This window comes from Mastacembelus armatus, chromosome 16, assembly GCF_900324485.2.
Source record: "Mastacembelus armatus chromosome 16, fMasArm1.2, whole genome shotgun sequence".
Lineage (NCBI taxonomy): Eukaryota > Metazoa > Chordata > Actinopteri > Synbranchiformes > Mastacembelidae > Mastacembelus > Mastacembelus armatus.
In genome coordinates, this window is record NC_046648.1 from 2,624,798 (window position 1) to 2,640,045 (window position 15,248).

A 15,248-nucleotide genomic window follows, 5' to 3' on the forward strand; every position below is an offset into this window, starting at 1 on the left:
TAAATGTCTATCCTCTTGTAATGCCATCAAATAATGACAGCGATCTCAACATAATGTGAACTTCAACAAGTGATAAAACCAGCCCACTTATAATGAGGTCTTTTCAACTCATCCGCTGAAGTGTAGTTCTGGTATAGAATCTGTTTTAGGTATTTTATTATAATTTAGATTTGCCATTTTAAATTATTCAACAACTGGTTCTCAGATCTCAATTTGAATCTTACTAAATTCTCAGAAATATTACAGAGGACATGACCTTGTTGCCCTCAGCTGCCTCCCTGCAACCTTTTGGATGTTTTTGTGTTATCAAGCGCTTAGACTGAGTAATGTTAAGAGACGTGGACTGACATTATAGTCTTCCTACATTATAATTACATAAAACTGCTGTAGTTTATAGGCAGACAGAACAGAACTGGGCTCAAAGTTAAAATAAGTTTAAGTCCCATGAGAAACAGGATGAAGACGACATCTCCATTGGTTTTTATAAGGCAGTAATTGGTGCTGAATAGACTGTAGGAAGCCACAGTGTGTGTGTGTGTTTAGTTTTGTGTCAGCAGCGTGTGTGGCAGTGCCCATTCTGGTGACAAAACTTGCAATGCAAAAATACACACTGACAGACCTTCTATGAGACTTGATAAAAATGAGGAGCCATTATGTTGAAATTACAGTCGTGATTGCCATCCATGCTGTGTATCCAGACACCATCTGTGCCAAAATGTTATTCTGAGATATGACACTGGACCAGCCTGAGTGTGACCAGGCAGCATGTCACCAGCCTCCAGCACACAGATGAAAGGTGCTCGTTATTCGTTTTGATTGTAAAGAAAAGGGATATTTTGACATTTTGATGAATATGCTGCTTCTGTCCAAAGGCAATATAAACCATTTATTAGCACTTCTAAAGCTCACCAATTCAAAGGATAATTGTGTCTCACTTTCTTTACAAAAAGTGTAAAAAACAACATTTTATGGTTCTGCAGTTATGCTACTGTGACCTGTGTCATTTTTGGCCTGTACACAAGAAGAAATGCAAAAGTAAAATTTCTTTTTATGTAAAAGATGACTATTTATTTTGTGTATTTATATTATTATTATTATATTAATAATAATAATTAATATGAATGCCCCCAACCTTTTGCACTTACTTCTTGCAGGTTTATTAATGGTCATATGACAAAGAGAACCTGGTTGTGGAGCTGCCTGAGCATTTAGGCCTTGAGGCATGTACAGAACAGCCAGGCCCCCACTGTGGCTTCAATATTTTCTTGTTCACTCCAGCAATGATGGGACTTTTTACTTGTAAAAATACCGAATAAAAAAAAAAGTAATGATAATTCATGTCAGAAATAACATGTAGCCTATTCTTCCTACAAACCAGCATCGCCTGAGTTCAGTTGTTAATAATTCAATAATTAATGATGCTTATGATCAGTAATTGAATGAGTAGTCTGGTTGTTAAACATAACATGGAGCTGGTGTAGGACCTTTTGTGCATGTTGTTCTCACCCAGTGCGACTCAGATCCCTCAATGTTAGACTTTTTCTCCAGTTCTATGAAAGTGGAAGCATTTTATTGATAAAGTGTCTATGTTCTTTGTGAACAGGAGCAACAAATCAAACCCGGGAGTCAGGGAACTCATCACAGAAAGTGCAGTTTAATATTGAGCTGTAGATAACAGGTAAGTTCTTCTTTCATTCTTTTTGATGCAGTAATATTTCCTGTATCCAGGAATTCTCTAACTTTTAACACGACGAGGGAAATCTGCATGTTTAAGATGAGTTTAGTCATTTAAAGTAGTCACTGTTTTCTACGGTGACTTTATAATCTTTATATCCTGTCTTCAAATAAATAACTACACTAATTATTTTTACTTATATATATATTCTTCTATATAAATGATCAGTTTTCTGTAACCTTTAATTCCCCAAACTCTTTTTGAAGCATATGGCAGTGTATCCTAACCTTGTGAGAGTAAGAATGTGATGGTTTGCTTTGTAATATCATCGTGTTCCTCCTGCATGTGCATGTGAGCCCTACCTTTGTGTCAAATCAGACATAGTCTCTTAGGTCTTTGGGGTTTGTGACATCTGTGCTGCTCCCGTTTGTCATTAGTGTACAACTGTCAACTGTGTGATACTGATGATGAAAAAGTAAAACAGAGCAGAACATTTGCTCCTGGTGTACTTTACATGAACCCTGCATATGATCCCGGTCCCCGTTTTTCAAGCTGGTGTTCTGTGACAAGCACGCAGGTCCTTTGCTGATCAAATAATCTTGTAATGACACAGTGTTCCCGTGATATTTAAACTCCTGTTGACAGCACGCTCTGCCCGTGGGATCCATTCACATGTGCAAGGAACAAAGAGGACACACACATTTCTTACACATTTATCTATCCCTCTGTGCACAGGTTTACAGGACACAGCAGATCGCAAAGCATGTCTGTGTGTGTGTGTGTGTGAAAGCGAAAGAGAGATGGGTGCATTCAGGGTTCTGTTGGGACTTGGCAGTGGTATCCTGCAAAATTCCTTTGTCTCACACACAAACACACTCCTTGCTCACACCACATTTCTTTTATCATCAAGTTAGCAGAAACTGGTACTTTGTATTTTTGTGCATTAGGGAGAGAGAGCGAAGCGGGAGACAGCATTTCTCCTCCACTGCCAAAGACAGTGAAAGGGTAGTTTGTGTACAGTCAGTGGGAGGACATAATTGCATGATTTGAGACTGGTAATGTGCACAGGTTACGCGTAGGCGGGCGATTCTGAGAGTAACAGAGCTTGAAGTACAGCCCTTGTTAAGTGAGAGGGTCACAGCAGTGACATCACCTCACAAACAAGCCTGTCTGTCCTCTGATGCTGTAAGACAATGTGTCTTCCTGTGTGTGTGTGTGTGTGTGTGTGTGTGTGTGTGTGTGTGTGTGCGTGTGCCCACAGGGTTTATGCTGGTCCTCGTCTTCTTGCAGATTAACAGACAGTGAGAGAGACACTCACTCCCAATAACAGGAGTGTCTTTTTTTTTTTGCAGAACCTGCCGTTGTCTCACAGATTCATTGTGAACGTTCTCATCCAGCTCCATAACACACAAAAAACTAGTTCTGTTTAATTCATCAGCTCGAATATCACATTTGACAGAGTGTGGGCCATAGACCCATTAGACAGTTTGAAAACTACCAAACATACTTCCTGAAGCCCTATTAGGGAAAGTAAAGTGAAACAAAACAGCACGTATTTCTTTAATTTAAGAAGTGCATACTCACAATGTGTCTAAGCCAATGAATTTGTTTTTTTCTTCACTTTATAAGCATTAACTAAGTCTCCAAAGAGCAGTACTGTGAACATCAATTTATACCAGTGCTGCCACACATCTACAAAAACAGCAAGGTGAAAAACAGTGTCATGATGTGTGTGGGTTTGTTTTGTCCAACAGATGAAACAACAGATCAGAGTAGTCAACTTCAGATTTACAGTATAGACGTATGTTTTTGTCTATAGACTATCACCTGTGCTTGGTGCCGTCACTTCATCAATCACGGGGTCGTCAAATTACCACTAACCTGTGTTCAGTATTAGCCTGATGTCCAGATGTTGTGTCAGTCACCTACTAATAACTTAGTATACACTAAAACTAGCTCAACTAGGTTTTATTACCGTTTTAGTTTTTTGATACTGACATGAGAGTGGAGTTGATCAAATTATGCATAAGCCTTAATACCATCAAATAATTTAATTTCTCTTTATCTCCAGAAAGTCATGGGTTATTTTCCCAGGATAATGAAGTAATTATTCTGTTATCTTTAGCCCAAGAATACTGTTTTCTCTGGATCACAACGGTTTTACTACAGCTTATCTTAAAACCAATCAGTCAGCACTGATCAGTGGGAACATTACTCTCCATCACTACAAGCATGTAGTTTTTCCTCCTCACTGTTGCCAAGTGCGTGCTCATGGGGGATTTGTTCAGGTTGTATTTAAACACCTTGTTGTGTTACTGTTGTGTGATGGAGCTACGTGTAAGTTTTAGTGTTGGTGTCACAGTGTAGGAATAAGCGGGTACAGATAATGGAACCATGACTCAAACCATGACTTCAGATAAACGGTGATGTTGTTCTATGTCTGGACATGTAAACAAGTAATAGTTTTGTAGATGTTTGTCATATTAACTTGTCTCACATGTTGCGTTTGCAGCTAATGGAATGTTTTAAACATTTTTTTAAAGGCTGCTAATCAAGCAAAAAAATTGCTGTGTACAATTGCTCCAGGTGCTTAACCAATCACATAGTGAGACACTTCATGTTTAATGCTCATTGTTATGCCCTGAAAGAGTCCAAGCTATGTGACTTAAGCATCATGCAGCGTAGAAAAACAGCCCAGTGTGACGCTTTTTTAGGCATGACATGCAAGTTGATTAAGATTTGGGCCCTAAACTCCTCACTCTCAATAACATGAATGTTCCTGCATCCATGGATCTGTTTGTATCTGTAGAAAACAAAAGAGAGTGAGAAAGGATGGTCGCTCACTGCCTAGGATCCCAGTAAACAATGTCAAGAGTTACAGTTGTGTTAAGTGCTGCCTGCAACTCAATACTCTCACGCTCTTAAACTAAAGACACATGAATTCTTTCTGCTGAGCTGGACAATAAAACACTTCCCAAACCAGGCTGGACTGTCACTGGTAAGCTGTAAATTAGTACACCACTTTTAATCTTAGCTGTCCCTGACACAATATTGCCTGTTTTTGTTTCACTGCAAAAATGTGTGCGTGTGTGTGTGTGTGTGTGTGTGTGTGTACAGCAGGGTTGAGTCATTTCCAAACTGAGAGTAGAAGAAGGGAAATGTCTAACATCCTACTAATAATATCTTAAAAATAAAGAACCACTACCATCAGAAAAGAAACTGAAGTTGGCATTTACATTTTAATATGAAGCTGCTTCATGTTGATTTGCATTTTCTGTTGATGAGAAATTACTAAATCACAAGCAGAGACAATGAACAGACAGACTCATCGTGTCACTTTTGTTAAATACATGATTTATGTGCATCATTTGAGTTAAAAACTAAGCTTTACCAGCCTGACGGTCTTTCTGTATAGTCGAGTAGCTGGCGAAGGCATCAGAGGACTCTACATATCAAAGACGCCTTTACTCAAAGAGCCTTTCTCTATTTGAGGTTATCAGTAAGTGCTGGATTCTTCTTGTGTTACAGTGCGTCCACTATTTTTGTATCAACAAAACAGACTGTTACATCTACAGTGTGTTTGATTACAACATGTGAAATATTTTGTCACAGCTTGTATGTAAATGTTTGTCATTGGAGATATGTGTTATAACAAAAGGGGAAAAGAAAAACACAAAGTTCTGCTTTCTTCACCGGAAGTAAAGCAGCTATTTCTGCTCCATGGTCCTCTTGTGATTAACGTATTTCAAAATTCAAATGTGTATCTTCTCATTCGTCTGAAGGCACATGGAGGGACCTGGCAGCAAGCAGGAGCAGGTGAGTCATTCAGGTTTGATCTGCTTCATAACAGCCAAACAATAAGGACCTGCACTGTCTGCAGCAGAATGAACTAGAACTAATACTTGACAGAGGGAGTTTCAGTTTGATGGGGCAGATCGTGGCTGTTTTTATCAGTTAACCAGCAACAACAAAGAATATCTATAAAGATTTTAAAATCTTCTAAATCAGGCTCACAATCAGAAACAGTCCAGCGTGAGATGAAGAAGGAGTAAACAGTGTCATCGTGTTGGTTCAGACTTTTTCACCATGAAGGGAAAATACATTTATTTGCTTTCTGGTATAGCTTTTGGGATGACTGATACAGCTGTCTGTCTGTTTAAATGTCAGGCAGTAACCAGGGGCTGGTTATTTTTTAGCTTCAAAAGTCAAAACAAGGGGGAAAAGCTGTATCCTGATTCAGCCTCATGCTAAGCAGGGCTAACTGTCTGCTCAGAGTCTGTAGAAAAGGTCTTTGTTGTCTCTGCTTATGTTTCCAAGATTAAAAATAACAGAGTGAATCAGAATATTTTATTATTAGTTTCAGAATAATTCGCTTGCAGGTTAACGGCCTAATAAACCGGTACGGATGAAACAACAAGACATAATGTGTTAACGAGGTTTAGAGGGGCTGTAGGTGAGGTTTATCTGGTCTGCACTGTTGGACTTGCTGTTTAGCTTTGCTAAGTTAACCAGCTCCAGGTTATAGCTTCATGGGTAACAGACAATTTACTCTGTGTCAAGAAAACAAAACATGATTTAGTCAGGGTAATATCAAATAGAAATCTTTATAGCGTCTGATAAACTTGCATTCAAACTATGTAGAATACTAATATTACTGTGGAAACTGAAGCTGCATATTTCAGAAACCACCACTACCAAAAGCCACTATTTCCTCAGTGTTGAGAACAAAACAGGCTGGTAGGCTATGAAACAGGTTTATTTTTCTATTTTCGAGCAATGTCAAAACAGAAAAGAAGTGTGATGACATTAGAACTGATCAAACTGAAATACTCTGACCATCAGATTTTCAAACCTGCCCTGACCATTTGTGCAACCTGACATTTTGAATTTGAGTGAGCGGTCACATTATGGGAGACCGTATGGCTGATTGTGCCTCCCAGTTTCACTGACGAATGCTGACGCCACTAACGAGACATCTCAGGAGATGCTAACAAAGACAAATGCGTAAAGTTCTTCCACAGCGTGTCAAGTGTTGGTGGAAGAAAACTCTCCAAGTTAATGATAAATAAACCATATAAATGGAGATGGGAGCCAGTTTGTCATTACACTTTAACAAAATTAAAAATGTATTTATCTCATTCCCTGCTGCACGTGTTCAGTCCTTCCAATCCCAGACGTGACAGTGATGCCCAATCTGCTCCTTGCAGTGCTTTCCTCTGGTTGGATACACCATCTCTAGATCAAGTCTAGGCCACCTTTTCCATTCAGTACTTTAGTCCATGCAGCCCTCAAATGCAGGGTTTATCCTAGAAAACTCTGTCTGTAAAGAGCATCTGCCACTCAAAGCAAAACCAGTCTGAAATGCTTCCTCCAGTTTATGTCCACTCGGCTTCGGTCCTCGACTTAACGTGGTGTACTGCATGCAGGCTGCAGGGAGGTGGAGAAACAAGGTGGATTTCTGTTTTCAAAGCAGGTGAAATGTCTGTTTACAGAGGGTGTCAGGCCACCAGACCCAGGCGGGAGATCTTAGCAGAGAGGAAGGAGTGGAGGATGAAGACAATCGGCTTTGGACACGAATGCAGATCCAGTTGCTGGAGGAAGAGCAGAAAACAGCAGAATTATAAACTTGAATAACACGTCATAATGCGAAACAGATATTAAGAGGAGAAAATGTGATTAAAAAAATGTGAAGATTCATTAAAGCAGAAGGAATGACAGACAGGGTAGAAGGCAGGGGTGTGCAGGAGGAAAGAAAGAGGGTTTGTAAGGCTCATACAACCATAAAAAATATTCAAAACCAATTCCACAGTTTGCAATGACAAGGATTAGACAGTTGTAGCTAAAGCTAAGCACCATACACACACCGATCCCAAAAAATAATAATTAAAAAAAAAAAATTTTAAATGGGGCGGTCATGGCTTAATGGATAAAGTGTTGGACTTGTAACCCGAAAGTTGCAGGTTCAAGTTTCAGGACCGGCAGGAATTGTTGGTGGGGTGGAGTGAATAGCCAGCGCCCTCTCCACCTTCAATACCACGACTGAGGTGAGACCCTTGAGCAAGGCACCAAACCCCCAACTACACTGGCTGCCCACTGCTCGGGGTGTGTGTGTGTGTACGTGTGTACTTTGGGTGGGTAATACAATTTCCTGACTAATAAAGGTAAATAACTTCATAACTTTGATGGAGTGTCATGAACTCTGACACATTTACGTCTCCCTCAGGATGAACTGTAGTAACATGGTGTAGAAGTGAGACATTTTACTTGCTTAACATTAACATGTCAGTGTTTTCCTTTTGAATATGTTAGCATGCCAGTGCTAATATGTTAGCATGCCAGTGCTAATATTTAGCTCACATTGTCTCTTTGCCTCCATGATAAATGAGAGCAGATGTGTGTACATAATGTTTGTGTTCTATCCTATAATCAATTGTTTTTGGTTGATACTAGCTCCATAATACATTTTCTGTATGGGCGGAACAGACTGGCAATTGCTGACTAAATTAGACGTAGGCTGCATATTTCAAGTGGTATTCAAAGCAGTGTAAAACCTAACTCCAAATTTAAATGTCGAGCTAATGAGCGTATCCACAACTGCTTTGTTTTGTTTGTTTGTTTTTTTAATAAAACCTTGTCTATCACTATGGTGGGATTCAGAAATGCTACAAACAGCAAAATCTGTGCTGCTCCAGCAGCCAGCAGAGGGTTTTTGAATCAAAGTTCAAAGTGCTTTGCTTATTTGCCTTCAGCAAAAAAAAAAGAGCGTTCAAACGTAAATGTATCTGACAGATGCTTTATATGGAGCTGCATGTTCCACACACACATCGAGGCACCAATATAAAACATCTCAGCTTCCAGTGTCTAAATCTCCTAAGCCCACTTTATTTTCAACATACAGTAAATCACAGTGCTACGGCTTTATGAATGATGAAACACCAATATTGTTTTTGTGTGTGAAAACTGTGTGTTAGAGCCATGGGAAGCTAATAAAAACTCAACCTGCTGACACCCACATCAATATTCACATCAGAGAAGTGGGAATACTTCTGCTTTGTTAGTTTCAGGTATAAACATGAACCAATTCTAATACTTTAACACAAGAACCGCCAGAGGGTCATTTTTACCCCTCGCTGCAACACTGCAACTCAGTAATCACAAAAATATAATGTTGTGAAGAACTTGTTCATATTTTGTCTATTTTTTAAAATAATAAATATAGATTTTAGATTTTAGCAGAAGTCCCATTTGCTTCAGTGGAGCACGAATACGGGGAAACTGAGCTCCTGTTAGAGCAGTTTAGTCACACGTTTTCTGCATGAAAACATAATGTTTACAAAATGATTCACTCACAATCTCCCCCTCCTTCCCTCCAAAGTCTAGGAACAGCATGCGAACTCCATCATCTGAAGACATCTTTAGTTTTTCGTAGGGGTAGGACAGGAGCACTCTGGGGTTGGTGGGTGTATGAGCTCCTCTCTCCCCCCCATTGTCCTCGTCTGCCAGTTTGGGATCAGCCAGCACAGAGAAGCCCTGTTCATAGTGAATCACCAGCCGGCACTCCTGACCCCGATACAGACAACCTGCAAGATAGACAACGATGGACATTTTTCATTGTTCATTGTTCAAGTGTTTGTTTTGTGATCCATATTTCCATGCCTTGATAATGCAGACATACAGTAAGTCTCACTGTATTGGTACAAACTGAAGGTAAATACAGTGAGAGGTGGGTTGGACTCTAAATCACAGGTATCTATGTAAATCACATTGGAGTTTGAAATATATGTTGTGGGCTTCACGAATGTATTTCACTCTGTTAAGAAATGCACCTGAGCTGGAAGGTGCAGGGCCATTCAGAATAATGAATGTGTGATGTTATTAGGTTGGATCTTTGTGGTGCACTGATTTCATTTTCAACGTAAGGAAATAGAAAGTTGCTGACACAGCTTCTTTTTCAAACGATGGAGGTGATCATGTGGTTGGAGAAGAACGCAAAATCACATATCAGACAAACTAATCTATAGTGAACACCAGTCCTCGTCCAACTAACTCAGCAGATCTCACTTCATTATGGTTGGAATATTAAAAACATCAACTTACTGTTACTTGTACTGTTAAGACATTCACTCTTTCAGTTGCCATTTCATTAGGTATACCCAGCTAAAACTAACGCCTTCAACTTTTCTTAAGATTCATGCAAATTAAGGTACACTGAATATTAGAAACACCTCTCAGAGAATACCAGCTATAGCTAGGTGCACCTAATAAAACTAGGAAAGCATAACAGCGTATATTTTCCTTATAAAAACCTGCTGTTTTAACCTTCATCCAGCCATTTCCTTTTACTCCAGCTGACACTGGACAACAGGTGGAGGACACCCTGGACAGGTCATAGGTGTGTCTACCTGTACCAGACATTCAGAGTCGAGTCGTGAGTCAGTGTGTTTACTGCTGCTGTTGAACCTCTGTTAATACATTAGGACTTTATCAAAGGCGCCTTATCTCTGTTGGGCCTCATGTGTTACTGGCTTAGATAAAACATCTGACCACATTTCAATGACAAACTCTTACAGAGCATAAAGTGTTTCATAGCTTTTCTCATTACTTGCTTTCCCACTCTCTTTACAGCAGTGTCATGCTGAAAGGCAAGTCTACTAATTTTATCTACTCTCCTAATTTACACATCATTATAATGACAAACCTGCCTTATCCCCACACAGCGTGACCCATCTGCATTCTAGTCCTATTTTTAGAGCACTGACAGCTCAGACCCCTCCTCGTGGACTTCTTCACTCTTTTCATCAATGAGCTGGTTCCCCATCTGCCTAACCACGATGTCAGTGAAACCAATTGTCCTCCATACATCTAAATCTGTTCACGTTTGGCTCTTTACCTGACGAATGCCAAACGTGCTCGCACACGTCAGACTACAGTCAAGCACAGTTTTCAAATAGTTCTTGTGAGTTTAAGCAAAGAGTAGCAGATGCATGAGCTGTACCTGACAGGCTTGTGGTGATTAGAAGTTAAGGAAGCAGTGCTGATCAGAAGGAAGCTCTGAATCTAACAGAGGCACACACACACAGTCAGATATACGTAATAACTGCAGAACCCTGAAGTCAGCCCATTCATGATGAAAATGGGTCTCATAACGTGCAATGCTATTCTAATGACGTATAAACAATGGGGCAGGACAAACATCTCATTAATTGAGTAACAGTTGTAAATGGGGCAAAGAGTGTGGGGTCTTTGTGGTGCTCTGGAGTGGAAATTAGACCTGAAACTCTACCTTTCTACCTGAGAGCCTTGATCTGTGGGACGAGCGGAGTTTCCCACATAACACACACACAAACATGCACAGAGAGAAAGAGGCTTTTCAGGCTGCAACAAAAGCCCTTCTTTCTGCCTGACGGTGAGTGGGAAAGACAGGAGGAGGGAAAGAGGGGCAGAGAGTAATAACATCGACACAGAGAGTCGGCCAGAATGAATGAGGGACGGAGAGACTGTGGGAGTGGAGGAAGACATTGACTGTTACTATGACAACCAGCGTAAAGGCTAAAAAGGTTATTATGGGACAGAAACTCAGTCGTTTGTTTTAAACTTATAATTTACATTAGCAGCCAGTAAAATGCTTAACATTTTGAAAGTGTATCACACTGTGCTCGACATTAAGTGTCACAGCAGGTTAAAAGGTTAATTTTCACAAGTGCTGAAACAAGATTGCCTTTTTAAAGTGCTCTAAGTCATTAAGCTGTTTATTTGTTCATAGGGGCCTCTGTCACCCTCTAAGACAATTTAACAAGCTGTCACTTCTGATACCAACATGCAGAGTGAACGATTAGTGATTTTGAAAAGATAAATCTGAAACCAGTTTTTTAAAAATAGCATTTTTTCAGAATCTGTTCTTGACTTTGGAAATAATAGTTGAGGAAACAGCTCCACAAGTTTCAGCAGCTGTTCTGTTTTCAAGCAGCTGTTGGCTGACCTTAGCATATTAAACTAGTACCGCGGGTACAGCCAGCCTGGCTCTGCCCAAAGGTAACACTGCAAAAGAAAACAGAACCAAAAAAAAAAAAAAAAATTCAACTTGTTGTTTTTACTCTTTATTGTTGCGTGAATGAGTCAAATCACAGTAAGCAGTGGGATGTAGAGATGCTTGAAGGCTCAGGTTTCCCCCCATTTAAAGTGGCTGGAATGACAATGCTGAAAATAGCAGCAAGAGACAGGAGCGCACAAAAACGTGTGAAGTATGAACATCTGCAACACCAAGACAACTGGGCATACGCCATCTGCTGATGGAGATCCTGTGATATGATCAAAAGTCCCAGAACAGCCACTAATGAGCCCTGTGGTAAGACAGTTTTCTTAGCCAGTGTTTTTAATATTTTAAAAGAGCCACTTATTTCCATTCTGCTTTTAGAAACTGTGTACAGGACTGTCAGATTTTTAATTCCTTGACAGACTAGAGAGATGTGAGACAAGCAGTAGCAGCCAGGCTGAGCAGATATGCAGTAGATGCAGGGTACAAGCCCCGATGGTGTGAAACCTTATCCTGCTAATTGCGCAAAATGTCAATATAACATTTAAAAGTTTAAGTCACCTTGGACATAATTATAACAGAAATGACAGCAGGCCAAGTGCCGGTGAAATTTGATTTTAGAGCTGAACAAATTACTTTCCTCTTTAAAATCCCTCTAAGAATGGCCTGCTGCCCACTGTGTGATTGAGCGTTCATCTATCTTCAGAGCAAATCTTTATCACAAGCCTCGGCAGTGAATAAACCATCTCTGTGATTTATTAGAATGTTACACAGACGAAAAGCTGACAAGGTCAATGATTCCTCAAGTGGCAACTCCTGAAAAATGACTTAATGCACTTTGTATGCAAAATCACTCTTCTCAGGGAAGTGTAAATTACTTCTCTACTCCTGTTACAGGAAACCAAGGAAACATCAGTCTGTTTCACAAAAGCTGTGGGATTCATTTCAGACACTGATTCAAATTAATAATTAAAACCATCTCTTTTTTTAAAATCTTTTGGCCCGTGCCGCTGACCCGTATCCTGGGTTAGTGTCTAACATTCACATTTCCCAGCTAACTGCAGCATAAGGACATATAAAATCTCCTTGCTATCACACACCTTGTAGTGTTAAATTGAAACTGAGCTCTGAAGGCGTAAATGAAGCCTTGCTAGGCTAATACCAGTGCAATATTTAAACCACCAGCGGGTGCAGAGATGATTTAGGGGAGTTTTAACAAGACCTTGATGGTGATAAACAATGTGGAAACAACACTGGCAATGAGGATGTGGTGCCAAACGCACGCTGTTTCATATATGAGCGGAGGTTGAAATTAATCTTAATTTGGCACTGTGTTATCATAGATGAAGAGAGGAGGGGGACCCAGGGGAGAAGTTCAGTTCCCAGGACATTTTGTACTTCCAGAGGGAAGGAGGTGAAGTGGGAGCGAGAGAGGGGGATATTCTGCTGGAACTCCCTGGACGACTAATAGTCGATGCCAAAAATCACACACAAACTAGAAGAGCATTCCTTTCTATAAATATATAAATAGCAAGTGCTTTGTCAACATCTTCCATATGCCTGTTAACTTAAATCACAAACCTACTTCTAGCTCAGTGCACAAAGAAGTCTACATGTGTGCATGTATTAATGCTTCCTGATGCATTGGACTTAGACTTTACTGTAGCCTCGAGGCAGCACTTCCTCCCCTTGCAGCCTTTTAAATCTCTCTGGGTATGTTTTGCTGCAGCACGCCTGAACATGACTGACTAAGCATCACAGGAAGCAGCACAGTGTCCTGCACAGCTCACTTCCTCAATCCACAGCTATGTTTGTGTGTCCCCCCAGTTTAAAGGTGCCAGTGTTACTGAACGTGAATGTCGTCGTGTTATGGATTGACACTCACTCGTAGTGACTTCTTTGATCATCTCAGCCGAGGCGTGACATCCATTGACTATGTGTCTGGTCCACAGGGACAGATCCTTAGTGGTCTCGACCCGGAACAGGTGGGTCTCAATGCCGAGCCGCGTGCCAGTCCGAGTGGCAAAGTACAGTTCCGTGCCAGAGTGGGGGGACCCTCGGTCAGGGCCCGAGTGGACCAGACTGTATTTTAGACATATACATTTAAGACTAGTTTTAAAATAAAAATCCTTTTCATTGCTGACAACAGTCGTCTCTATGAACTTTATTTATTTCAAATGGATTTCTTTAATATTTCATTGTACAGCTACTGTGTGTGCTGATGTCTGTATATACAGTGTGAAAGTGGACCTACCGTGTTGCTAAAAGTGGGTAAATGTGTGCAGGGCTCTGCCAGGCCTCCTTGCCCAGAGGTAAACTGTCGTACAGCAGCAGGTCTTTCTCCGTCACTCCCACCAGCACCGGCTTCCAGCTCTGCTTCTCGCTCTCTGTCTGCAGCACAAGCAAAATAATGACATGTGGGCCGCTGTACCTACTGTCCATTTGCTATACATAGGTGCAGTGCCATGGGAGACTCAAATGAAAAAGAAAACTTAAAGCTGGCTTTCTGAAACAGATTATTGTACTGTTTTCATAGGTGCGTACACCAGCAGAATCTGAATCTGCCCAGCAGCACAGAAAAAGATTATTATTAAAAGTGTACTAAATATAATAACACCAACAGATTTTCAGGAACATGTACAGGTTTGTATTTAGTCCTTAAATGAATTGAAAAACTGTTTAAAATGCTAATATTACTTAAGTTATTCCTCATGATAACTTAATTATAATTAAGCATAACTGCAAATAAACTGACACTGCAGGATTTAGATTTATCACAAATACTAAAACTGTCTGCAGGTTTTAGAAAAAGGCCGGTATTTTATCGGCGATATCGATAGTTGTGTGTCACTGGGACTAATGTTGTGTCAGAGTGAGGAATAGTGCGTTTGTTTAATATGTAGAAGAGTGTGTACTCAGCACTGGGTGTAATTCAGTCTACAGCATGACTGGGTATACAAACATTACTTCTTCCTCTGTTGTTGAAGGAACTAAGGGACGAATTAATGAAGTAACCAGTGTAATTGCTCTGGTCCTACACTCAAAACCTGTAGATTCACCAGATCCAGTATTCGGGGGGGTATTAGCTAAAAATAAAGGAGGCTGTTGTGCAGGTTCAGTTTTATTTGTTTTGCTGCGCCCCCTCGCCCACCCATCATCTCTGACAAGCGAGGCCCTCACTTTCCCCTCAGAACACACACTGGCAATGTCTTAACTTAGAGCACACAGACACACACTCATACACACACTCACAGGCCTGCATTTCATTTTACAATGCTCCATAATTGTTCTCATTATGAGAGCTTATCTGCAGCCCAGCTATGGAATCCTAAGCTGATCTTTGAAGTTCTGCCTCAGCCAATCATGTCGTGGGATTTAGAGGGTCAGGGGTCAGTTTTTAACATAATGAGAATATGTTGCTAAGTAACAGCATTACCACATTTGAAGGGTCAAATCTTGGCAAATTCATGAGGACTAAATTAGACAGGTCTGATGTGTGTGTGTGTGTGTGTGTGTGTGGCTGTGTTTGCACAGGTGTGC

General features: G+C 40.5%; 1 protein-coding gene and 1 long non-coding RNA gene across 2 annotated transcripts in view; one reads left to right on the top strand and one right to left on the bottom strand.

Moving 5' to 3' along the window:
• Positions 1-5,008: 5,008 nt before the first annotated feature.
• Positions 5,009-15,248, bottom strand: part of sntb1 (syntrophin, basic 1) — a 28,712-nt gene continuing 18,472 nt past the window's right edge. The window contains exons 5-8 of the mRNA XM_026293692.1: positions 13,963-14,099; positions 13,594-13,790; positions 9,026-9,255; positions 5,009-7,266 (exon numbers count right to left, since the gene is read on the bottom strand). Coding sequence (XP_026149477.1) covers positions 7,174-7,266; positions 9,026-9,255; positions 13,594-13,790; positions 13,963-14,099 — 657 coding nt within the window. The 3' untranslated portion in view covers positions 5,009-7,173. The remainder of the gene's footprint in view (positions 7,267-9,025; positions 9,256-13,593; positions 13,791-13,962; positions 14,100-15,248) is intronic.
• LOC113122383 (uncharacterized) lies at positions 5,167-7,849 on the top strand. The gene is made up of 2 exons (XR_003294855.2): positions 5,167-5,491; positions 7,168-7,849. It is a non-coding gene; the product is annotated as an uncharacterized LOC113122383 (long non-coding RNA).